This window comes from Gopherus flavomarginatus, chromosome 2 (genome assembly GCF_025201925.1).
Source record: "Gopherus flavomarginatus isolate rGopFla2 chromosome 2, rGopFla2.mat.asm, whole genome shotgun sequence".
Classification (NCBI taxonomy): Eukaryota; Metazoa; Chordata; order Testudines; family Testudinidae; genus Gopherus; species Gopherus flavomarginatus.
The window spans coordinates 167,905,010-167,930,069 of NC_066618.1; the positions used below are offsets into that span (position 1 = coordinate 167,905,010).

The following is a 25,060-nucleotide window of genomic DNA, read 5'->3' on the forward strand; positions in this document are numbered from 1 at the left end:
AGGAAATAGCTAAAGGTGAACAAAGAGATCAGGTGACCTCCTGGCCTGGGAAAGAGACAAAGCCCAGAGGAGGAGGGGCTGGAGGGGGTTTTCAATTTGGAGTTGGCTGGGGACTAGGAGTGAGGGCAGACGGGGGTGTCGGGCTCGCTAGGCCCCGGAATGGAGCCTGGCTGAGGGGTCCCGTTTGCTGGACCAACAAGCCCTGTTTTAGCCCGTGTTCCTGTCATCTAATAAACCTCTGTTTTACTGGCTGGCGAAGAGTCACGTCTGACTGCAAGGTGGGGGTGCAGGACCCTCTGGCTTCCCCAGGACCCCGCCTGGGCAGACTCACTGTGGGAAGCGCACAGAGGGGCATATGCTGAATGCTCCCAGGAGAGACCCAGGAGGTAAAGCCGTGTGAGCTTCTTGCCCTGAAGACAGTCTGCTCCAAGGGAGAGGAGGCTCCCCAAAGTCCTGACTGGCTTTGTGGGGAGCAGTTCCAGAGCATCGCCCAGGGACTCCGGGTGACACCATTACACAAAGTAAAACTATTTCCCCAGGCTTATTTTTCTCCTTATCAATTGCTGGAAATGGGCCATTTTCATTACCACTACAAACAGTTCTTTTTCTCTCCTGCTGATAAAAGCTCACCTTAACTGATTACTCTCCTTACAGTGTGCATGGTAACACCCATTGTTTCATGTCCTCTGTGTATATATATATATATATCTTCCTACTCTATTTTCCACTACATGCATCCAATGAAGTGGGCTGTAGCCCATGAAAGCTTATGCTGAAATAAATTTGTTAGTCTCTAAGGTGCCACAAGTACTCCTGTTCTTTTTGCTACTCTGCTGAAGACTAAAAAGAGGCTTTCCCTCATTCTCCTGCTAGAAAGGCCCCTTACAAAGTACCAGAGCCAAGAGATGAATTTATTCCTTGTAAAATATTCTTCTATTCAGCTCTGGCAACAGCTCCAATCGTACCAGAGTAAAACCTACAAATCCACACACATTTGCTGAAAATTGACTTGAAAGACTTTCAGATCCCATGAGGGGAGAGGAATCATGCTAAGCGGAAATGCATCTAGCCTGGGAGGATGCAAAGCTCCTGGAAAAAAGCTGAAATGCAGAGATGGATATTATGCAGTGAAAGCAGGTTCTGTAACACACACACACACACACACACACACACACACACACACACACACACACACACACACACACAGCCATAGAAACACTCACTCTGTAACTAATACACACACACACACAGAGCGAGAGAGAGCACATGGGTATAGAGACACATTCTGGAATATTTGCATACCAGGCACATGAACATAGACACACAGGTGCTCTGTCCATGACACACACATGGCAATAAACACACTCAGATTCTCCCTCTGTAATACACACATCCTATCACTTACAGGGGTAGTAAATATCCTCTCAGGTGCTGGGAAACCTGTGAAAAATCTTTATTCTCCGGCCCCAGAGTGACAAGCTGAGTGTTTACAAAGTCTGTATCCAAGCCTCAAGAACAACACAATCTGTTCGATCATTTGCCCCAAACCAACCTGCAGGACCGGAGCCTGTGCAGTGCCCTAATCGGAGAGCGTCATGTTCCCGCACCTAACTGCTGTGAATGCCACCCAGAAATTCTCTGCCCCGTGGCTACATGCACAAAGCACTCAACCATTCGGAAAACATGAGGGATGGGACTTTGCTCTCCACAAGGAGCAAGGTACAGGGCCTGGGCGAGTTACAGATTAGGAGATTGACCTGGCTGCACACCTGGACAGACTAGAATGCTAGCTCCTATTGACCAGGAAGCTGGCAGCAACGCGCCTTCCCTGTTCTCAGGTCTTGAACAGGAAGCGAGGGCAGCGAAGTGCCTGGGAATTGGACAGGCATGTGGAGGAAGGAGATGCACAGTGAAGATGCTGGTACTGGTGCCGACGATGACGATGGAATCGGAAGGATGGGGATGAAGATCAGATGGCATGTTAAGGTCTCTGCATTTGGGTAAGAATACAGGGCCTGTGGGATAGGTCTGACCACATATATCCCCTTTATTACATACAGGACATGTGAGGTTGGACCTTTCCCACAGGTTTGATATTCCACAGGAGGAAAACCCAAAGGTGCCATCTAACCACAGCGAGATGCACAAAGCAAACGGGAACCAGGCTGAAGACATCACTGACGGAGGCTCCTGACTGTCGCAGTCACACGCTCCCAGGTCCTCCTAGTCCAGGCAGTACAACATCTCACCAGCAGCAGGCTTGGCAGGGCTCCCTGCACATCACCGAATGGAGACTCTGGCAGAAGGGAACCCCATCATGCTAGGAAAGGGCAGTTCAGAACCAGGCGCATGAGCTCTGCTCTCCGCCCACATAGCCTCCTCCAGGCCCTGGCATTCCTCCTCTCTGGGAATAACGCGATGGGGCGGGGCACATTCCCAGGTCTCCTCAGGAGCTTTCAGCTAGTCTCAAAGGTGAAGTAGCAGCATGGTTCAAGTCACCCTCTATTCATGGCCTCTCACACTCTGGAAGTAGCCACAGCCCCCTCAGCTCACTCTCGCCTGCTACCCCCTAGCCTTGGGGACGCCCAAAGCTGAGTGCAGAGCAGGCAAAATGAATGGATCCCAGCTTCCCTTTGCATCCAGCGACGCTGTGCTGCACCGGGCGGGGAACTCCAGAACTCATAGGAAAAGAACGTGACTCAGAATTAAACTTCCCTTGCCCCCCTTTAAACCCCCCACACACACACCCATTTCCAGTGATCTGAGGGAGCAGCGGGCCTGTTCAATACCCTCACTGAGGGGTGAGTGAACATACCCAGGAGCAGGGCGAGCATGCCAAGTAACCGGCCTCATTCTGCAGCTCAGTACAGGGCTCTGCTCCCCCGGGGAGCCCACACGAGAGAGCAGCAGTTGGGTTTCATGAGCGTGCTGGATTCAGAAACGAAAGCACAGCCACTCGGAAGATCCTGCCTGGATTTGGTGTAAGTCTGTGATCTACTTAGCGTGGAGCCTGGCACAAAGCTCAGGGGCCTGGCGCTAAGGTGAGGGTGAACTGCAAAACTGTTCAGATCTACAAATCCTTCACATGCTGGAGACTCAATAGCAGCATCCCCATGGAGACTTACGCAGTAGCAAAATACACAATCAGTTCCTGCTTTGCTTACCTGCCAAGTCCTAGGCAGGGGTCCGAGTCTCCGTCCCAGAGGAAGGAGCCCAGGAAAGGGGAGAGCCCAAGGGAACAGCTTTCATTCAAAGAGTTTAAAGGATCAGCAAAGGTAGAGACTTTCTGCAAGTCAACTCTGGGCCAATTCACTTCTGACTTCCACCCCTGCAAGCCCACACACACAGCACCATGCACACAGTGCGCACACACACACACACAGAGCACCATGCACACAGTGCGCACACACACACAGAGCACTATGCACACAGTGCACACACACAGCACCGTGCACACAGTGCACACACACACACACACAGTGCCGCGCATACACACATACACACCCAGCACCTTGCGCGCACACACACACACACAGTGCGCGCACACACACACACAGCACCATGCACACAGTGCACACACACAGAGCTCGTGCACACAGACACACACACATAGAGCGCCCCACCATGCACTCCAGCCCTGAGAAGCACACCTATGCCTGTCTGTGCCCACAGGTGCCACCCCCCACAGCGCTCCAGACCCTGTGATGTTATTGATATAATCTGGCACCATATAGAACATGGTTGCAACCAAGGTCCTGTAGTGGCACCAAATCTTATGTAAAGGGGGTCATATAAGGTGACTAAGACCAGGTTATAGGTTGCTGGTTATGATTATGCTGTTTGTATGCATATGTCATTTTTTTAGTTGAAGTTATGAATATTGGCTCTATTCTGTCTGTATTTCAAACTTGTGCTGTGCTTCTGGGTAACACTCCAGACAAGTGGGTGTTAGCTCTGCCTAGCCTGCTTGATGGCCCATTAAGGACCATCAGCTATACAACTGACCCATTGAGAGAAGGCAGATACACCTTGTAACTCAGCAAAGTATGCAGGGACTTGCCCATGTGACTCCAGACTCCATTTTGCTGTAATTTTCCACAGTAAGAACAAAGAGGTGCTCTTACATCTGGAAAAGGCTATAAAAGGCTGATGCCTCATCTCCATCTGGTCTTCAGTCCTGCTTCTTACCTCTGGAGGGACTTCGCGGCAGGGCTTTGAAGTTTCGAGTGTGGTCACAGCGCCAGCACTGGGAGAGAGGTCTCCCAGCCCTGCACGTACTCCACATTCTCTACGGGTGTAGCTTGCAGCGCTGGGAGCCGTGCTCCCAGTGCTGCGGCACTGTTTACACTGAGACTTTACAGCGCTCGGGGGGGGCGGGAGGTTCACACCCCTGAGCGCGAAAGTTGCAGCGCTGTAAAGCGCCAGTGTAGCCATGGCCTGAAGCTCTACACAAAGGACTGAACGACCCATCCCAGCGGGGGATGTACTCCAGAGACTTGATTTGAACTTGCAGTTTACTCCATCACTGCTACAAGCCTGAACTAAGAACTTTGCCATTACTGTATGTAATTGATTCCATTTAACCAATTCTAGCTCTCATCTATATCTTTTTCCTTTTATGAATAAACATTTAGATTTTTTATTCTAAAGGATTGACAACAACGTGATTTGTGGGTAAGATCTGATTTGTATATTGACCTGGGTCTGGGGCTTGATTCTTTGGGATCGAGAGAACCTTCTTCTTTTATTGGGGTGTTGGTTTTCATAACCATTCATCCCCTGACAAGTGGCACTGGTGGTGATACTGGGAAACTGGAGTATCTAAGGGAATTGCTTGTGTGACTAGTGGTTAGCCAGTGGGGTGAGACCAAAGTCCTCTATGTCTGGCTGGTTTGATTTGCCTTAAGAGGTGGAAAAACCCCAGCCTTGGGCTGTAACTGCCCTGTTTAAGCGATTTGTCCTGAATTGGCACTCTCAGTTGGGTCTCGCCAGAACCTCATCATCACAGACCCCGGTCCCCAAGCCAGCCCAGCAGCAGTCCCTGCGGGGCTCACTCCACAGCCCCATGTGCTGGGCAGAAATTGCTGAGGCACACTCTCCTGCTGCTCTTGCTCTAACTCGAACCGGCTAATGGCACCTACAGGGAACAAGTGTGTGGCTGAACCCAGTGAGCACACAGCAGGGGGCCGGGCCTGGGGCTGGGGCAGGTCCACACTGGAGGGTCAGAACTACCAGGGACAGCCAACGTTCTGGTCACAAGCTGAAGTCTCTGGGCTCTGCCAAGCACCCGCCAAGGGGCCTGTTCCTTCCTACAGGGCAGTGAGCCAAGGCTCTAGCAGGGCTAGCAGATGCCCCAATGGCCTTTGCTGCCGGTCCCAGGGGCTGGAGAGAGTGCATGACCTTCAGTGGGAGCAGCAGTGCCAGGGCAAGAGTCTGCATGGGGATAGGGGCTCCTGCCAGAGCAGCCAGGACTGGGAGCTCCCTGACCTGCTGTGATCTTCTCGTGTCTGTCAGGACGTGCAGACACAAGTATGAGCCAATGTCCCTGCAAACGTCAGAGTCTCAGTGGGCAAGTCTGAGTCCACACGAAAGCAGAAGCGCGTGGGTGCACATCTGTCTGGGGGGAGCATACGAGCGGGAGCCAGTGGGTGCACATCTGTCTGGGGGGAGCGTGCGAGCGGGATCACGTGGGTGCACATCTGTCTGGGGGGAGCGTGTACATTTGCATGAACCATGTACGTGTCTGACAGACCGATTGGTGAAGAGAACATCAACTCATCCCGCTGCACCAGAGACATGGTAACTTTCTCCTTCCTCTGCCCACAGTGATGCTTCCACTAACCTTCCGGTGGCCCCACACAGCCCCTGCACCTGTTGGATGCCAGTCAGCAAAGGCGCTGCAAGGGCCCAGCCCAGAGCCGGATGCTGGGAGCAGAGGAGTTCTCTCCAAGCTGGGAGAGACAGCAGGCGCCTGCTCCCTCCTCAGGAGCAAACTCTTCCAGAGAGCTGGGGCTGGGCTGGGCTCTCGGTGACAACAATTACCCCCTGCAGTCAATGGAGTTTGCCCGGGCTCACTTGGAGCGGAGCGCAGCCTTTGATGTGCCCCTCCGAGGGGCTCGCCGGAGTCAGGGCATGGCAGCACTGTACAGGTACCCCCCACCCAGCGGTGTCGAAAAGGCACTGTCGGGGCAACCTGCCTGCAGCACCTGCTCCCGTAGCTGCAGTGGCTGAATCAATGCGAGTGGTGAGTAAGAATAGGGCGGCTCTGGGTCTCAGCACGAAGAGACGCACATACACTGACACTGTCTGCAGAGTCTGCACGTCAGAGCTCACTCCCCTCTAGCCCAGCCTCTGACAGCAGCCACTGCAGCCTGAGCCATCCCGCCCCCGGCAGGCACCTCCCCCTGCTCAGTCCGGGGCCCTGCTCTTCGGTAGCTGCCCCGCTGTTGTTGACAATCCCTCTGGAAACTGCAGCTCTCACTGCCTGGACAGAGGACCCGGGCCTGGCAGTGTGAGTGGCTCCACCAGCCCAGCACCTCCAGGGACCCCTAAGGGCCTGGCATTACTGCAACACCCGTCTCCACCTTCGTCTAATGTGCTGAGAGCCAGACGACCAAGTGCTGGGGGTGGTGGAGGTCCATCAGAGGCCCTGAGGATGGGCCTCCAGGCCCCCATACTGCAGCTGCCAGTGCTGATCTGCCCTCTATTTGGTGAGCACTCTGCACCCCACCCAGCGGCCTCAGCCCCCCATACCTCTTAGGGGAGCCACAAGCCACACTCCCTGCCTGTCAATTCACTCCCCTTGTTACCCAGCAAATACCCTGTGATGTTATTGATATAATCTGGGACCATATAGAACATGGTTGCAACCAAGGTCCTGCAGTGGCACCAAATCTTATGTAAAGGGGGTCGTATAACGTGTCTAAGACCAGGTTATGGGTTGCTGGTTATGATTATGCTGTCTGTATGCATGTGTCATTTTTTAGTTGAAGTTATGAATATTGGCTCTATCCTGTCTGTATTTCAAACTTGTGCTGTGCTTCTGGGTAACACCCCAGACAAGTAGATGTTAGCTCTGCCTAGCCTGCTTGATGGCCCATTAAGGACCATCAGCTATACAACTGACCCATTGAGAGGAGGCAGATATGCCTTGTAACTCAGCAAAGTATGCAGGAACTTGCCCATGTGACTCCATACTCCATTTTGCTGTAATTTTCCACAGTAAGGACAAAGAGGTTCTTACACCTGGAAAAAAACTATAAAAGGCTGATGTAACTGATGCCATTTAACCAATTTTAGCTCTCATCTATATCTTTTTCCTTTTATGAATAAACCTTTAAATTTTAAATTCTAAAGGATTGGCAACAGTGTGATTTGTGGGTAAGATCTGATTTGTATATTGACCTGGGTCTGGGGCTTGATTCTTTGGGATCGAGAGAACCTTGGGCTATAAAACTGTCCTGTTTAAGCAATTAGTCCTGAATTGGCACTCTCAGCTGGGTCCTGCCAGAACCACATCATCACACACCCCCACTCAGGGGTGGTCATATGTGGGCTAAGAGGGCACACGATTATAGGACCTCAGGGGCTGGCACCAGAATCCTAGTGACCTTAACCTACCTGATTGCAGGTGTTAATATCTACCCCATTCCTCAGGTGATCCAAGGCTTTGTCCAGGTTCCCGGATCTCGCAGCCCTCAGAAAGCTGGTTGCAGCATCAGCCTAGGGGAGAAAAGAGAGCACATGAGTCAGCATGTGCCCTGGCTCCTACCAGCCCGATGTCAGGGCAGGGTACCCATTGCAGGGCTAGGGGCATGAGTCATTCCCAGAACCGAGCACACGCTGTAGGGAACAAGCTGCACCAGCCAGCTCCAGGGCACCTAGCAGGGACCTTCCAGAAACAGTGGGCTCAATCACCCCATCCCAATTCCTGCTGCCCCCGTTCCACACCAGCACAGGGTCTGTCGCTAGCAGGCAGCCTTTTCAGTGCTGGAGCCTGGCTAGGGGTCTGTGGTGAAGCAGAAGGAGCTGTGGCTGAAGTGCCCCCCAGCAAAGCTGCCATTTATATGCAGACCCAGCTCAGGAACACAAGGGAGACGGCTTCTTTCCCCAGTGCTCTCACCCCGCCTGGCTCTCAGATGGAGTATTGCACTGGTCAGGCCTCAGCTGGAGTATTGTGTCCAGTTCTGGGCACTGCATTTCAAGAAAGATGTGGAGAAATTGGAGAGGGTCCAGAGAAGAGCAACAAGAATGATTAAAGGTCTTGAGAACATGACCTATGAAGGAAGGCTGAAGGAACTGAGTTTGTTTAGTTTGGAAAAGAGAAGACTGAGAGGGGACATGATAGCAGTTTTCAGGTATCTAAAAGGGTGTCATCAGGAGGAGGGAGAAAACTTGTTCACCTTAGCCTCTAATGATAGAACAAGAAGCAATGGGCTTAAACTGCAGCAAGGGAGATTTAGGTTGGACATTAGGAAAAAGTTCCTAACTGTCAGGGTAGTTAAACACTGGAATAGATTGCCTAGGGAAGCTGTGGAATCTCCATCTCTGGAGATATTTAAGAGTAGGTTAGATAAATGTCTATTAGGGATGGTCTAGACAATATTTGGTCCTGCCATGAGGGCAGGGGACTGGACTCGATGACCTCTCGAGGTCCCTTCCAGTCCTGGAGTCTATGAGTCTATGAGTCATTGGCGCTGAAAGGCCTGAGCCAGCTGCCGGATGTGCAAGAAAAGGGAGCAGGGCTCTCAGTGCTGCAACAACAGGCAATGCCCCATTCAAACCCTTCACTGTGCCTGTCCCCCAGCCAGCAGGCTCTCCCAGCTGTGCTGGGAGGGGATCGCATCGGGTCAATGGAAGGGATGGGAGGAGAGCTCTGTCACGCCCAATGTGTTTGTGTACCTCGCAGAAAGAAGGCCTAGGGTGCTACTGCAGTGCAAACATTCCAGCATCATCACAATCTCGGTGTGAGGCAGTTACAGAACCAGCCGCCTGACCGGGGCTGCACCTCCCACCAGCGATGGCTGCACTGGGACTTGGAGAGGAGGGAATGGATGATGGGGCGTCATGAGGGACGCGGTCCCTGGCCACTTCATGGCGAGGCTCCCAAGGCTGGCCTGACACACAGTAGCTGGGGAGAGATGGAGAAGCTAGTCACAGAGCCAGGCTTTCCACAGCTACAAAGTTTATAACCCAGCCATACCCCTGACCACAGCTGGGCACATCTGTCTGGCCCAGGGTCCTGTTCCCCTGGCCAGGAAAAGTCAGTGGGGGAGGGACATGGACTATTTCTCCATTCTTGGCATGGAAATCAGTAAAAAATCCCTTGAAATAGACATGCCGCGAATCAACAATGAACCCAAGCTTGCTACAGAGCCCTTCTTCTCCACATCAGACATCTCACCAGTTTATCCAGAACCATTTCCAGTTGCTACTGGTCCTGCTTGGCTCTGTGGGGCCCCCTCCCAGCTCTGTACACTTGTCTAGAACACAGCCCCTGGCCCTGGCCCCCAGCCTGAGCAGGAACGCAGTGCCCCTCAGGAAGCGAAGCAGGCACAGCCCCCCGGTGAGACATGGCTAACTGAGACACTTGGGCTATTATTAACCTTGCACTTCCTGTGCAGGGTGATGTTAATATAGTCACGGGTCATAAAGCAGGAGGTGACAGAGCACAGGGCGGGGGGGGGGGGGGGAAGAAGCTCTTCGCACGCTGATGCAGACCCTGAGCCTCTGACCGTAGCCCCCTAGGAGTGCGTGCTTGGGGCTGCGGCTTGCTGCCATGTCAGCGTTAGGAAGAAGGGGTGTTAGCTAACATGAGGGGAAGACAAGAGAGCTGGTTAGCAAGTCAAACCCTTGGCTAGGCCCATCCCCAGGCCACACCTGGCGGCTTCCCTCGATACTAGAACTGCCTGTGGACATTAGGGTGTATATTATGGCAGCACCCAGGGGTCTGGGCTCTGCACAAATACACAGAGACAGTCCTTGCCCTAAAGAGCTTATGCTGTAAACAGGCCAGACTGGCTGGGTGGAAAGATAACCACTCTTCCGCCGCAGGCCTAGAGAGATTTGCCCAGAATCACATAGGCAATCTATGGCAGAGCCAGGAACCCAGATCGCCGGCGTTCCAGCCCAGAGTTATAAGCTCACGGCCACCCTTTCTCTACGGATGAACACCTATCGGCAGAGCTGGCCAAGAGTTGGCAGGCCCCAGCCATGGTTCAGTAACATTTCAAAGCAAATCATGACTTGTTAGCAGCAAAGCAAAGCGAGACTGGGGCGGAGATGCTCAAAGGTTGTGAGAAGTGACTTGGGACGAGCCGGGTCTCTTGGCACAGAAACTACAACAATCGGTGTGGGTTAAACTACCATGATAATAAAACCAACTCTGCTCTCTGGAGAAAACCCTTCAAATGGGCCCAGAAGGGACCTCAGTGTCACAAGGCTGAGCTGCTCTGTACTAAAGCAACGAAAGTAATGACAGTAACACACACTGATTGGGCGCTTTGCACACCGAAGGATGACATAACACTTCACAAACAGGAACTAGGAATCCAGCCACCACTGAAATGTAGCCACCTCTGGAGTGATGCAGCAGCTGTTTAAGTAACAACACTATGCAACAACTTGGGATAGGAAGTGAAGAACAATGGATCCAGTTGAAACTATGGGGCAAATGCTGAGTGGCAGAAGGTGATGACCCAGGCTGGGACTTGCTCAAGACACCAGAGTTCACACATCTAGGGCCGGCTGCAGCACAGCACCCCTCATGCCAGGCAGGGGCACTGCTCTGTTCTGACCCAGCATGAGGCAGCAGGTAATCACCAGTGCCTGGCCCACCTCAGACCGGTCCATGAGCAAAGCTGGGTGCTCCCCTGAGACTGCAAGGCCCTCAGGGCAGGGAAGATCCCTTCTGGAACACGATGCACAGCACGGGTGCTGCTACACAAGCCAGCAGTACCATGGCTGCAGGCTGAAGCAGTGTCTGGGCTTGGGGTTCCATTCTTCTCTCTCTGTTGTAGTTGTGGGTTCGCTCAGTAGAATGAGGACATGCCAATCACCCAGCTCTCTCTCCACTGCAACTGCAGCCTCCTGGTCTGATAACCCAGTGCTGACTAACCTCTCTGCTCCCACTTCAGGGACATGCAGCCAAGCCCCAGCTATTGCTATCGATCCAAGCCCACGCACCAGAGAAACAAGAGTCTGATTATTATTTGGGCGGCCGTCCCATCAAAGCTGCACTGGCTGCCCCCAGTAGCACCCAGCCCCCCAGGCTCACCCAGTCCTTGCCACCATTCAGCCCCATGTGCAGCAAGTTCCTCAGTCGCATTTCTTGCATGAGCTGCTGGACTCAGCACCAGCTAACAACAAGGAAGAGGTGCTGGAGGCAGCGCTACGGTTTCCAATCACAGCAGAGCAGCCTGCTCATGCCAGCGAGTGTGTGCGGTCTGTGTGAACCCCCCTGCCTGCTGGCCCCCTCCAGCCCTCCGAGGAAGGCCCAACTCCAAGGGACTGACCTGCTGTTTATGGTGCAGAGTAACGAGGGAGGCATCACGTGGCACTGAGATGCCTTCTGCTCAATCAGGTTTATCCACTGTGATAGACAGGACCCGCGGCCAGAGACGTCCCCATGCCATGCTCGGCAGTGCACAGTTTGCACGCTGAGCCCGGGGTGCTGAGCTGGAAAGCCCACGATTCACAGCAGGGCTGAGCTGAGCATTTTATGTTGCAGCCTCAATGCAGAGGGATTTTCCAGCTCTGGAGCCTGCTAGAAGCCTCCTTTGCTCAGTCAGGAGCAGTGGAAGGGCAGCACCTCAGCTTGCTGTGGGCATTTCAGCCGCTGCCCAGAGACCTTGCAGAGAAATCCCCTTTGAAGCGCAGAGCACAGTACAGCTTCCCTGTCCATAACACACAGCGCTGCGATGATTAAAATGAGATAACTCCAGGGCTCCAACAGCCCGTAGCTGCCAAAGCCCGGGCACAGAGCGGAGCAGGGAGGTGGCCAGGAATGCAGCTAGAAAGCAAACAGAAAAGCAAAGCAGAGCTTGCCTGGTGCACAAAGGAGAGGCGTGTTGAATACTCACAGCCATGTCTGGACCGGACCTTCCCTGTCGAACTGCCATAGTCCAGCACTTGAACTGAAACCCGAACCTGGTCTCCCCTCACCCCCTCCTTAACTAGCTACTCCCCAGCTTTGTGTGAGCCAGTAAGTTACACTGCATTCTGGCTAAAAATACAGGCTCCCTCCTCGCTCCAGCGTGGGCCCTGCAGGGCTCGCCAGACGCTAATGGAATTGGTTCATTTTCTCTCCATTATTCTATCAGTTGGGATATTTACTACTGAGCCTCCTCCAGAAAGCAGCTGGCTGCTGCCCAGGCCAGGGCATGAGTCGGAGCTGCTGGTGCCCTCCTGAGAATGGCAGAGAGGATGAGCTCAGAAGACATGCCAAGGAGCCTAGCTTTCAATGGTCAATGCATGCAACCAAGGAGAGGGGCTGCGGTGTCCTTGTGGCCACCAATCTGCTGGGGGACAGGGCCCTGCAGACCAGGCTGAGGCCAGGGGAAGCCAGGCAAACTGTTGCTTTTCTCCCCACAACCCACGTGCATGTCTCAGGGATGCATATCGCGTCCTAGGATGTCAGACAGCAGCAGCCAGACAACGTGGGCAGCCTGAGAAGAGGGGACAATTCGGCTTGGATGTGAATGGCATGGAAACAGATCTGTGACTCTACTGTCTTCTTGGCGCTATAGTGCGTCTGTCTGTCACTTCTGGGTGTCTTTTCATGGCGACTCTCTTCTACATCAGTGAGTCACCATGTCAGAGGCCAGAACAGATGAACTCAGCCACTGAAAAAGTACCAAAGGGATGATAGAGCAGGGCTAATTTCCAACAAAAGGACCTTCCGCATCATTCTTAAAATAAGGGCAGGCAGGTCAAGAGGAGCTCTGAGGGATGTATCTGCCATCAGCCCTGCACATACACACCCCGGCATGTTCACTCACCACTTACACAAGTGCTTGCATGCCCTCCCACAGACACGCACTCACTGCCTCCATACACAGAGAAGCCATTTGTATTTTTCTGTCTTCAAACTGTCTGGACCGAGTCTGTGTGCCTTTCTGTCTCCCGGGCAATTTTCCGGGACAGTTTAGTCCAATGGGAGGAGATATTCTTCCTGGCATTGCCCACTGAACGCAAAGACAAGAGAGATTCGATGGGAGAAGGACCAGACCCAGACTTTGCCAAGGGCTTTGCAACGCCCAGGACACTACTCTTATTCTACCTGCTTTTTGCTGACGATTTACTCCCCCTTTGTCCCTCCCCGGCACGGGGCTTTCCCTTCAGTCCCAAGCGCTGGGCTCTTCCCAGCAGTCCAGCCCAATGCAACCAGGGGCGGCTCTAGGCATTTTGCTGCCCCAAGCACGGTAGGCAGGCTGCCTTCGGCGGCTTGCCTGCGGACAGGGCCGGTGCAACCATTTAGGCGACTAGGCGGTTGCTATTTTTTTTTAAATGGTTGAGCAGCCGCTGCTACTGGGACAGAGAGGGAGTCTGAGCTGCCAGCAGCAGCCAGCAGCCCAAGGTGTCCCCTGGGTCAGCGCTCCGCTGAGGCAGTCGGCAGTCCAGGGGGTCCGCTGGGTCAGGGCACTGCCCCGGCAGCCGGCAGCCGAGGGGCGGGGGTCCCCTGGCCTAGGGAAACCCAGGGTGTCCGGAGGGGGCTGCTCACGCGGCTCCAATGGACCTCCCACAGGCACCACTGCGGCAGCTCCATCAGAGCTGCGGGACCAGCGCGCGGGGCGGAGAAATTGCCATCTGCCTAGGGTGCTCAAAATCCTAGCGCCAGTCCTGCCTGCAGAGGGTCCGCTGGTCCCGCCTGCGGGAGGTTCTCTGAAGCTGCGGGACCAGCAGACCTTCCGCAGGCAAGCCACCAAAGGCAACCTGCCTGCCACCCTTGCGGCGACCAGCAGAGCGCACCCCGAGGCTTGCCACCCCAAGCACGCGCTTGGCATGCTGGGACCTGGAGCCGCCCCTGAATGCAAGACACACGTCAGGCTTTCGATTTAGACTCACTTTGCACTTGCTGCACCAGCCTTTGTGGGACTCACCCAAATTGAGAGCCACTTTTGAAATGCAGGCCCAAGTATCTGCCCAAAGCCCGCGGTGAGCAGCTGGAAGAGCCAGCGGGGGAACCTCAGCCCTGGTGCCTAGTCCTCTGCAGTAACCCCTGCTCTGGGGCAATGCTGGAGCTAGATGCAAACAGAAAGCTACAAACTTCCTGTAGTTAACAAATGCATACATGAGAGACTGTGCAAGTCCCTAAACCTGGGCTCAGGCTGGGTTTCCAGGCCCGTGGTCGGAGGAACGATGTCCCAGATCCCTGCTCAGGACACTGGACAGGGACAGAGTCCTGCTCTCATCTCCTCCCCTTCAGTCCCACCCAGGCAACTCTGCACAAAGCTGATAAAGGAAGGGAGGTTACTAGTAACTCCACCTTGTTCCATGAAACACAGACACATTTATATCAGCCCAGGGAGCCCGCACAGCCTTTGGAAGCTCGGAGCAGATAATGTTTTCCATGCAAACACCCAGCACCTTGAGTTCAGCCCCCAGTTGCTAGGGTCCCTGGAGGCTAAGGCTGCTTCAGTAATGTTACCTCGGTCACTGACCTGGGCAGGTAGGACGTAGTGATCACTGCTCCTGACGGACTAAAGGGTAGGCACATGTAGGACACTTGTTACCCTACTCTTCCCGCCTGCTTGTCTGCTTGACTGTATGTGACTTGGGGCAGGGACTGTTTGTACAGGACTGAGCACAAAGTCCCTCCCCCCATCTGCCAGACTGCACTGGCATGGTGCACATCTGCCATATTTATTGGTGGACAGCAGCAGCGTAATAATCGTTATAACTTCCAATTTGCTAAGGACCTTCCCTGTGACGGAGGGGAGATGTGCACATGGAGGATCCAGGGAGATGACCTGGCTAGGAACGTGGCAGAGAAGAGATCCCAAAGCCTGTGACCCGAGTCTCGCCATCCAGCACATCTATGCACTGTACTCTTCCCAGGCTGGTGGCCCCAGAGAAAGGTATCTGAGGAATCCACCAAGAGCAATCCCCAGATCTTGCATAATGAAGGGAGAGCAAAAGGAGAGAAGGGAAAGAAGGTCTGGGACTCCCTCTCTACTGAGTTCCCCAGTGTCCTGCTCAGGAGCCAGCCTCGACAGCTCTGCCAAGGGCAGCACTGACTACTTCCACCAGCCAACAGAGAGGGTGCTAGGGAAAGCGCTGGCACCTGCCAGATGGCTCCCAGTAAGCTCCGATACCTAGATCGGTTTTTCTGGCACCTCCCCACGGGTTTTCTTGTATGACCCCAGTGTTTGCTGCTGCAGAGATCCCCAGACCCCTCCACCACCTGTAGTGGAATGGCCTGAGCACAGCAAGCAGCTAGCCAAACCAGCCTCTCTGCCTGGCTCTGTGGGAAGAGATGCACTTACCGTGGGCCGAGAGCTGGGGAATTTGCTACTCTGAAAGGGCCTTTACGCTTTCCCCACATGGCCAGTGATATGCAGCACAGCTGGGGCCTGCACAGAGCGCTCCTGCTGTTGGAGTCCCTCCCCACACAAACACAGCCACCAGCCAGTCCTGCAGCAGCACCACCGGTTCTGTTCTGGGAACTGAGAAGGAATAAATGGGCTATAGGTGTTAATACCATTTAATACTGTTTGATGCTGAACGCAGGGGCGGCTCCAGGCATCAGCACGCCAAGCACGTGCTTGGGGCGGCAAGCTGCGGGGGGCGCTCTGCTGGCGCCACAAGGGCGGCAGGCAGGTTGCCTTCAGCGGCTTGCCTGCGGAGGGTCCACTGGTCCCGTTGCTTCGGAGGACCTCCCGCAGGCAAGCCGCCGAAGGCAGCCTGCCTGCCGTGCTTGGGGCGGCAAAATGCCTAGAGCCACCCCTGGTTGAACAGTGACTAAATTAAGGGGGGAGGGATAGCTCAGTGGTTTGAGCACTGGCCTACTAAACCCAGGGTTGTGAGTTCAATCCTTGAAGGGGCTACTTTGGGATTTGGGGCAAAAATCAGTACTTGGTCCTGCTAGTGAAGGCAGGGGGCTGGACTTAATGACCTTTCAAGGTCCCTTCCAGTTCCAATTATTTTAATGTTTTTTTAACCCCCTAAACCCATTTATTCCACCTCAATCAGTACAATTATTATAACAGTTTTCACCCATCTAGCTAAGCCCCTCCCCCTTACTCCAGCATCTCTGTGGTGCATCTTCAGAGATCCTAGGCAGCCCGCAGGGACAGTGGCAATGGACCCACTGCAACTTAGACATCTCCTCTGATGGTAAATATCCCCCAGACACCATTTCTCAGCTTCCAGCCCCATGCCAGCAGATGAGTGACCCATCAAATTGCACCCAGCCTTGTCCACCTCGGGATCCGGGAGCCTGCCATGACAGCCCCAGACTATTCTGCAACCTAAGAGAATGGGCAGATGCCTCCTCACTCACACGTGGACTCAGGAGGGGAGACCTGCAGCTGCCTGTGTGCTAGTCCCGATCCCCGAGAGGCAGTGGCTGCAGACATGAAGAGGGCTCCACTCTCCTAGGAGTCTTCAAGGACAACGTTGGCACAAGAACAAATGGGTAAAAACTGGCCATGCAGAAATTCAGGCTGGAAATTGGAAGGAGGTTTCTCCCCGTCAGAGGGCAAGGTTCTGGAGCAGCCTCCCAATAGGAGTGGTGGGGCCAAATAACTAGTTTGAAGAGATAGCTGTACGAACGTATGAGTGCGATTGTCTGACAAGTCTGTGTATGATGGAAGGGGCAGGGCTCAGCAGCCCTGGGGCTCACTTTCAGTGTGTCTTATGTTCCTAACAGCTCAAGCGTCAGGGCTTCAACCTGGGTCAGGAAAGGGCCCCCCTCAGAAGAGGCTGGTATCCTTCCTCTGGAGCATCAACGATGGTGACAGGTGGGGCTGGGGCATCGGGCAGAGTGGCCCAAGGCTCTGCGGACTGTGGTGGCACCCAGTATTCTCTGTATCTGGTGTTTGGCTGGCTGGTTCTAGTTTACACACTTGGGGTCTCACTGACCCTACGTGTGCGGCTGGGAAGGAATTTCCCCCCAGGTCAGACTGGCAGTGACCTTGGGGGGTTTCACCTTCCTCTGCACCATGTGGGTGTGGGTGACTTGCCAGGATTCTACTCTGCAAGTGGGTTTACCTCTTTTAATCATTTCCCTGCCACTTAGGGGCAGGGCGAGGCTCAGGCACTGGGGCACGTTGGTCCCCCCGTTCACTGCCTGTGGCGCACAGCAGTCTAGTCTACTGTGGACTGTGACACTTCGGTCTCACTTTGGTTCTTGGGTTAGTGTGCGAGTGTTGGTGGCCAGTGAAATACAGGAGCTCAGACTAGACGACCTGGTGTCCCTTCTGGCCTTGAATTCTCTCGGTATGTCTACACTGCGACAAAAACCCTGCGCACCAAGTCTGAGCCCAGCTCAGCTGACTCAGGCTCGGGCTGCAAGGCTAAAAATAGCAGTGCAGGCATTTGGGCTGGGCCTGGGCTCGGAGACCCTCCCCCCTTGCGGGGTCTGAGAGCCAGGGCAGTCATGGCCGGGCAGCAGTGTAGACATCTCCTAGGACTCTGCACTCCTTGCTGGCAAGGAAGCACGTAGCAGAGCCAGCTCTATCACAGGGCTTTGCTAAGTGAAGTTTCCCTGGGCTGCTCTCAGGCGGAGAACTTGAAAGCAATTCAACCCAATTAAACCACTAAATGCACGTCTGTCTCTTGAGTTTTACCACTTGTGATAACATTACAGCTTCAAACTCCTGTCTCCTCCGTCCTTCGGACAGCCATGTGCTCCTATCAGCAAGGTACTTAGCAGCTCCTGCTCAGCATCCTGCTGACATCTGCTTGCAAATCCACATGTCTGAGGCTCAGGAGCAGCATGTGGCACTGCTTTATCTTAGCTAAATCAGACACAAGACAGGATGTAAAGCTGCTTCCATCACAGGCATGAGTCAACCTGGAGGAACCAGGTCAGGACAGTCCACTGCCCCAAACCCACCTTGTCCCTGCCACATAAGCTGCTTGGCAGACAGACTGTGCATGCTAGTGAAAGGCTGGGCCTGTAATGGAGTCACTGATCGCAGGACAGCAGCCCCATCCCAGAGACACGCTGCAGTGCTAAGGGGAAGAGGCACTTTTGCCTTTGCCTGCACGCAGGTATCCCACTGCTCAACAGCACCAGGGGTGAGTGATGGCTAGCCACACAGCCAAGCTGATGGAGAGCCAACCCTGCATGCTGCTGGACAGTGCTGGCCTTGGACAAAAAGCAGCCAGAGAAGCCTGCCAATGACGTGAAACAAAGCCAGAGGTTCGCAGACTTGGTGTTAGGAACGGAGCAGGGGTAGGAAGGACTCCTGTCCAGTCCCTGGACACCAGTGCAAGACACTCCCCTCCAGTGCATTAGTCTGTGCTTCATCCCACGCAGTATGGCTCGCAGCCGGCACGCAGCTGTGTTGTACAGAACACAGACAGAGAAGGCCCCTGCTCCAAGAAGCTGACACCTGCCACTCAATGGAATACTAATTAACATGGGGGTTATGTGGTCCCAGTAGCTGGGGCTTTCACTGCTTCCCTGGGGTATGACTCTGCCATCTGATAGATGGCTCCAGAGAGAAATGGTTTCTGAGGTTCAGCCCTTTCTTCATTTCCATCCAGTGCTCCTAGCTTCACCCTAAATAAATCCTCTCCACGTGTTCGCCATCTTCACCACCTGGCCAGTTATCACAGATCCCTTCAGCTGGGTCTATCTGCCTCTGCCCTCCAGATCTCCAACTACTGCCTCTCACAGTGCAGCTCCCCTACTAGTGGAGGGCTGTGCTCTGTAACTCTGCTCAAAGCAGACCTCCAGTGGGATGAACATGCTGGCAGCACTGGCCTATTGCTCCCTTCTTGGGCTCGGGGGTGGGGGGGGCAAGGCTAATGTAGCCATAGTCCCTGTGGTCATTTAGCCAAGTTAGACACAAGCAGCATTTCTAATCTTCTCCATGAATCCATCCCACCTTCTCTCTGACCTCATCATGCTCTTCTGCACGGCCCCTCCCTCCCGCTGTTGCCTTGCTGGTATCAAGGTGCCCAGATCAACAACCGAGTCCTTTCCCACCCGGCTGCTTACACTGAGAAACTGCAGCCCCTTAGAACACATGCTGTCAGGTCTAACAGAGAGCTGGTCATGGTTCACCCTCTGTGGTCCCCCCGGGGCTACACACAGCCAGCTGACACGGCGTGGAACAGGTCGGCCCTTGTCTACACTACACTATGGCAGGTTTTACAGCCTGTTCTCACACAATGAAACTTCCCAACATAGACAATCCCCATCTCGGTGCCTCTGCACAGGCAGCCCCAAACAAACAGCATTGCTTTACTTATCACCCTGAAAGCTCCTCCCTGACTGGCGCTCCATTGCTGTCCAGCTCACCAGCTTTCCAAGTGGCATGTCTGCCATCTGGACAGAGCTTCCCAGATGTCGTAGCTGCACCTCCCCCAGGTTGCTATTTTCTGCCCCATGTTTCTAAGCCCTTAGTGGGTCCCTTTGTTCTACTATGGCCTCCCGAGTGTCCGCTCCCTGCCCCTGCAAACAGCACTGAGATGATGCTGCTTCGCTCCCCCATCAGGTTCCCTAGTGCTGGGGCCAGACACCACACTCCTTGGTCCAATCCCAGCACTGTGACCATGGCCTGGCAGACAGTTAGGGTGACCAGATGTCCCGATTTTATAGGGACAGTCCCAATTTTGGGGTCTTATTCTTATTTTTCTTATATATTTTTCACATTTGCTGTCTGGTCACCCTACAGGCAGCAGCTGTGCTAACGGGCCCAGGAAGAAACAGCATTAACACTGCTGTACAATGTATCCATATTGCACTTCCCCAACTACGGCAAACCATTTGGGGAGAGAGGGGGCTGAAGCTTTTCTCAACCTCCAGACATTTTATTTTGCTGCTTTCATTACCTTTCCCCCATTTCTTAGGTTACAGGCACCTTCTGTATCTGAAACTTTCTAGCCCCGGATCTCCAGCCCAGGGGTTTATGCCAGCTGAGATGCTTTTTAATTCCCCTTTAATGCCTCCAGTTTAACCATTTTACTGGGAAATGGTATTTTGAACTGGCTCAGACACCAGCGTAAGGCAGTGGGGCTGTCTGGGCTGGGACATGAGCGCTGTGGCCTGTCTGATGTTCCACAGCAAGCAAAGGATCACTGCCATCAGCAGCACTTCTCTGGCCCCCAGAACCCTCCCCTTCACAACCAGAGAGAGACATGTGGCATCAGTTGAATTCCTCTCGCATAGCTCCAGAACCAGAGGCAGCAAGCCGGGGGTGAAGGGGAAAGGGACTGGCATAGGGACCAAAGGAGGCTGCTAGCTGACCCAGCTTGCTGAGGTCTGTGCCAAATAAAACCCAACCAGCTACGAAAGCCTCTCTGGAGTGCACGACCCAGGCTAGCTCCAAGGATTCTGTGTACTCACCAACACAAGAGAACACCCAAAGCCCCAGATCATCCACTGACCAAATCCACATTGTTCTCAACTACAAAGTGATTCCATTAATCCTTAGGGCTCCAGGCACCATTTAACAGCCAGCTTGTAGGTCAAGGATTAATGCAGACCGCAAGTCCTATAGGGATCAGGGATAAACCTTCCCAACTGTCCTGGGTTACAGGGGGGAAGATCAAAGACAGAGACATGAAGTGATCTGTTCCAGGTCTCTCAGCTGCTTAGTCACAGAGGCAGGAACAGAACTCAGGACTCCTGACTCTCACTCCGCTGTGCTCCCTCTCTCTTGCCGGGGAACACAGACCCTGGCAGGGATGTGAAAGAGGAAACCGTATTTCAAATATTTCATTTGGGGGCCAAATTCTCAGGAACCGCTTCTAGTTTGTCACCTCTGTTGTATATGTGCAGTCGCTTGCGACCACAAATAATGACACAGACACTCATGGCGACTGCCGTCCGGCCTGCCTTTCACCTATGCACAGCGCACTCAGAGCCCCCGCTCAGATCTCTGGTGAGCCATTTAGGGTCTTAAACAGCTGCTGTGGTTGAGGATTAGAAACGCTCCTCAGCTCCCCCCTGTGAGTGGGTCCCACTTGGCTGGCAGCTGCAGCCAGAGCAGCTTTGGGGACACAGAGAGGGAGGGTGCCACAAGGAGCAGTTTGGAGGAAACAGCCTGCACCGGTGTGTCAAAACCCTTTGATAAGGGCGTAAATCCTGCTGCTCTGAGCAGATTTGTTCCCAGACTATGCCCATGTGACACGAATGGGTTTTCTGAGCAACAGGATTAAGAGTCTGTCCTGTTATTCACAAATCACGATCGCCCTGGATCAACAGCAGGGCAGCCAGCACCAGCAGAGGTGTCAATAGAACACCATCCCATGGTGTTTGACCAGGGGAGCCAAGGCTATGAAAGAGTTAACATGGCTGCAGCTCCTGTCAGCATAGGCGATGGCATGCACACCCCAGTGAAACCTGTCGCTCCCTCCTGAGGCTAGCAGGAGCCTCTCACAATTTTGTGTCTTCTGAGTAGGGAATGCTATTTTTATATCACCGGGTTCTGACTTAAGACAAACCTCTAGAGCTTGCTGTTCATGCATTACACCTTATTACAACCTACCAGGCCTTACAGCTGGTTAGAGAGACACATCAGCAACGTGACTACTTGATTTTTTACCTCTTACTCTCCTAATGCACTTTCTTCCTGGACCATGACAGCAAACAAATATAGCTGAGTTTGTGCAGACGGGGGTGTGCACAGAACACACCAGGAAAACCCGATGCACAGAAGGTATGTGACAGATTGCCACTTGCCAGTAAAAAACAGGGACAAATTCTGGGCCTGCCTGTTGCAGCCCAGAGAGTGGGGGCAGCCTTTCCAACGAAGGGCATGTATGGTGGACCCAGCTTCATCTATCCCAGACACTGCACATGGCTCCCAGCACTGAGGAGAGGGGCTGGGTTCCAGCACCCACCGCCAGTGCCCCAGACCCAAATCTGGTTGCTTCCAAACAGATTCATTCTGTGCCCAGGGGAAGGCTTTTAAATGTTGCTTGGGAGCAGCTTCTAATTTCTACAATCTGTTCCCACTCATTTTTTCTAGCCCTGCTTCAGTAGGACTGATTCACATCTGCTCTGCGTGGATGCAGAGGGCAAAGGCCCTGAGCAGGGAACTGTCTGTTAAAATCTGTACAGCGGTGACTGATTAGTGTGCTAGAACTGCGGGAGAGGCAGGTGCTGTGCTGTGGCTGAGACACAGGGGCTCTCATGCCATCCCGGCTGCTGTGCATGAGAAGTGCTCTCTAAGCCAGGGGTTCTCAACCTTTCTCTTTCTGGGCCCCCTCCCAACATGCTATAAAAACTCCACGGCCCAGTTGTGCCACAACAACTGTTTTTCTGCATATAAAAGCCAGGGCCAGCATTAAGGGGTAGCAAGCAGGGCAATTGCCCAGGGCCCTATGCCACAGGGGGCACCGTGAAGGCTTCGGCTTCATCCCCAGGTGGTGGGGCTCGGAGCCCCGAGCTGCAGTACTGTGTGGCGGGGCTTTGGCTTTCTGCCCTGGGCCTAGCGAGTCTAACGCCAGCCATGCTTGGCAGACCCCCTGCCCAGACTCCTGGTTGGGAACCACTGCTCTAAGCCATCTAGGGAAGAAGGCCCCAAGGAAGGCTGCCTGCAGCACGGCTCTTAGACAATATCCCTCCTTGCACTGGCAAGGGGAACTGTGCTAGGACCCTGCGAGCAACGCCTGCGCCTAGTGAAGGAAAGTTGCTGCTAGCATGTCTTCAAAGGCAGTTGGAGCCTGCGTGGAAACCCCACCCAGTGCGCCCGACCCAGAGCTTTAGGTGGGCAGCAAAGATGACAACTTGGCAGCTGCTGTTTACCGTTACAAAAGAAAACTGGCAGCCAATCCCCCTTCCCCCTCAGCTATATCAGCTCAGAATATGCTGGCGTGGAGAGCAGGGACGGTCTTGCTTTTAACTCTCCAGCCTGGAAACAAGGGGCTCAGATCAGTTCCTGGCTCTGCCACTGACTCCCTGTGTGACCTTGGCCAAGTCCCCCATCTGTACAATGATCCATCCTGTATCTCTCATCTGTTTGGTCTGCAAGCTCTCTGGGGCAGGGGCTGTCTCACCATGTGCACACAACTGCCCAGCACCATGCGGCCCTGATCGCATGCTACCAGTTCTGACAGACACACGCCAGGCAGGATAGGTAAACAGCCTCCCAGCTATCCTTCCCCCAGGAATTGAGTTGCAAGAGCCCCCTGCTGCCTTTAGAGGCTGCCCAAGTACTCACTTTCCGTAGGTGCAGCAGGTCTGGCATCCCTACTGGTGAAAGGGAAGCCCCCATGTCCGTGCTTGGGGTCTGCACAGATGCACAGCGAGTTCTGCCTCCAAAACAAGTGCCCAAGATCCCAGCAGGCACAGGGCTTTATCAGCAGCAGCAGGCCTCCCCACTATCACCACTCACACGTGCAGATGCTGAGGGGAGGCTCCTGCGTGGGGACTGGAGATTACAGGGGCTGGCCCATGCCAGGGCCCATGGTAAACAGTGGCTGGGCTCTTCTCCGAGCGTTTGAGATGGCAGGGTGTCTGGAACATGCTTTCTAAACATGTCTGCAGGCTTGTGAATGGGGCTCCGACCTTGGGCACCTGAACCCTGCCTTTCAAACAGGAAAAGTGCAGGGCAGGCCTCGGAAACGTGAGACACAGTAAGGACAGAATTCCTCTTCTGAAAGCTGCTCAGGGCCAGGACTGCCTCTGACCTTGTGTGTGTAGCACCCATCGCAAGGGGACCGGATCCCTACATGTTACTGCAGCACAATGAAACTCACTTCTCCTAGTCACAGGGCAGATCCAGCTCCAGCCTTCCCTCCTGGAGATCCCTGCATGCAGGGAGATGGGAGTGAGCCCGAAGCCATTTGGAGCAGGGTCTCTCCACCTGCTCTACTGGGAAGTCACAACACAGCTCATGAGAACAGACCTCTTGGAAATAGCCCCTCCAGATGGTCTGTGCTCCAATACCATGACAACGGGTGCACTATGAATACTGACAGGGGAGCGTTTACTTGGCACTCCAGGCTGGAAGACCAGATTCTTCTCTCTATTAAAGGGTGCCTGTGGCTTTGTTCACCCTGCTCAGGTGCCCGGTGATTAATTAGCTGGTATTTGCAAAGCGCAAAGCGAACGCAGGACAGCGCAGTGCTCCATTTCTGTTTTTAGCTCCCATTCATCAGGAACCCATGTGCGGACTGCAGACCTGTGGTGATCTGGATGCCTTGGGGCCATGCCAGCAGATGCCTCAGAACCTGAGGTGACTACACGTGGGCAGGTCATCGAGCACTAATGTGACTATGGGGTGCTCACAGCAATGGCTGAGCCAGCTGCACCCCCCTGGATGTTGCAAGTCAGCTAAGCCCATCCCTGGGAAAGCACTCATTGCAGCAAGTGCTTTGGGATGTGCTCAGATGCAGGCACGAAAAATGGAGCCTGCCAAATGCTTTACATGATAGAGAGATGCAGGTTGACCCCAGCAGGGCTGTGCTCCAAGTTACAGCAGTGGCAGCAGAGCTGAGGCCTTATCAGAAAAAGTTCCTTAAAAAGAAATCCCCTTTGCACACGTGCATGCGCACGCTGCGCCCCCAAGGCTCTGATGGAAACACTGGCAGAGCCTTCACTCTAGCAGTAGATGCCACAATGCAGCAGGCAGATTCCTAGAGCCAGAGTGCAATTATCAGGCAGTTTGTGCATGTGCCACCCTGGCGTAGGTATGCAGTCTGCTCAGGAGCTCCAGTTCCTCCACAGTAGTTAGGTTTATTCCCTTCCCCTCTTCTGCTTGAGCTGCAAACTCAGCTGATGGGAGGGGGAGAGTAAACAAGACTCATTTTCATTGGAGGGGGAGAGTAACCAACAAGGTCTTTTGTCCTCTTTAATGTCCCACTCTAGTCTGTCTGGTGTTGAGGGGCCTTCTTTGTGGGGCAGGACAGAACATCATCTGTTGAGAGACCAGCATTT

General features: G+C 53.9%; 1 protein-coding gene across 10 annotated transcripts in view; it reads right to left on the bottom strand.

Moving 5' to 3' along the window:
* ANK1 (ankyrin 1) overlaps positions 1-23,460 on the bottom strand; it is a 77,402-nt gene extending 53,942 nt beyond the window's left edge. For all 10 annotated transcript variants that reach the window (XM_050939833.1, XM_050939827.1, XM_050939824.1 and 7 more), the window contains exons 1-2: positions 23,343-23,460; positions 7,621-7,722 (exon numbers count right to left, since the gene is read on the bottom strand). In XM_050939833.1, the coding sequence (XP_050795790.1) occupies positions 7,621-7,722; positions 23,343-23,396 (156 nt within the window). In that variant the 5' untranslated portion in view covers positions 23,397-23,460. The remainder of the gene's footprint in view (positions 1-7,620; positions 7,723-23,342) is intronic.
* Positions 23,461-25,060: the final 1,600 nt, after the last annotated feature.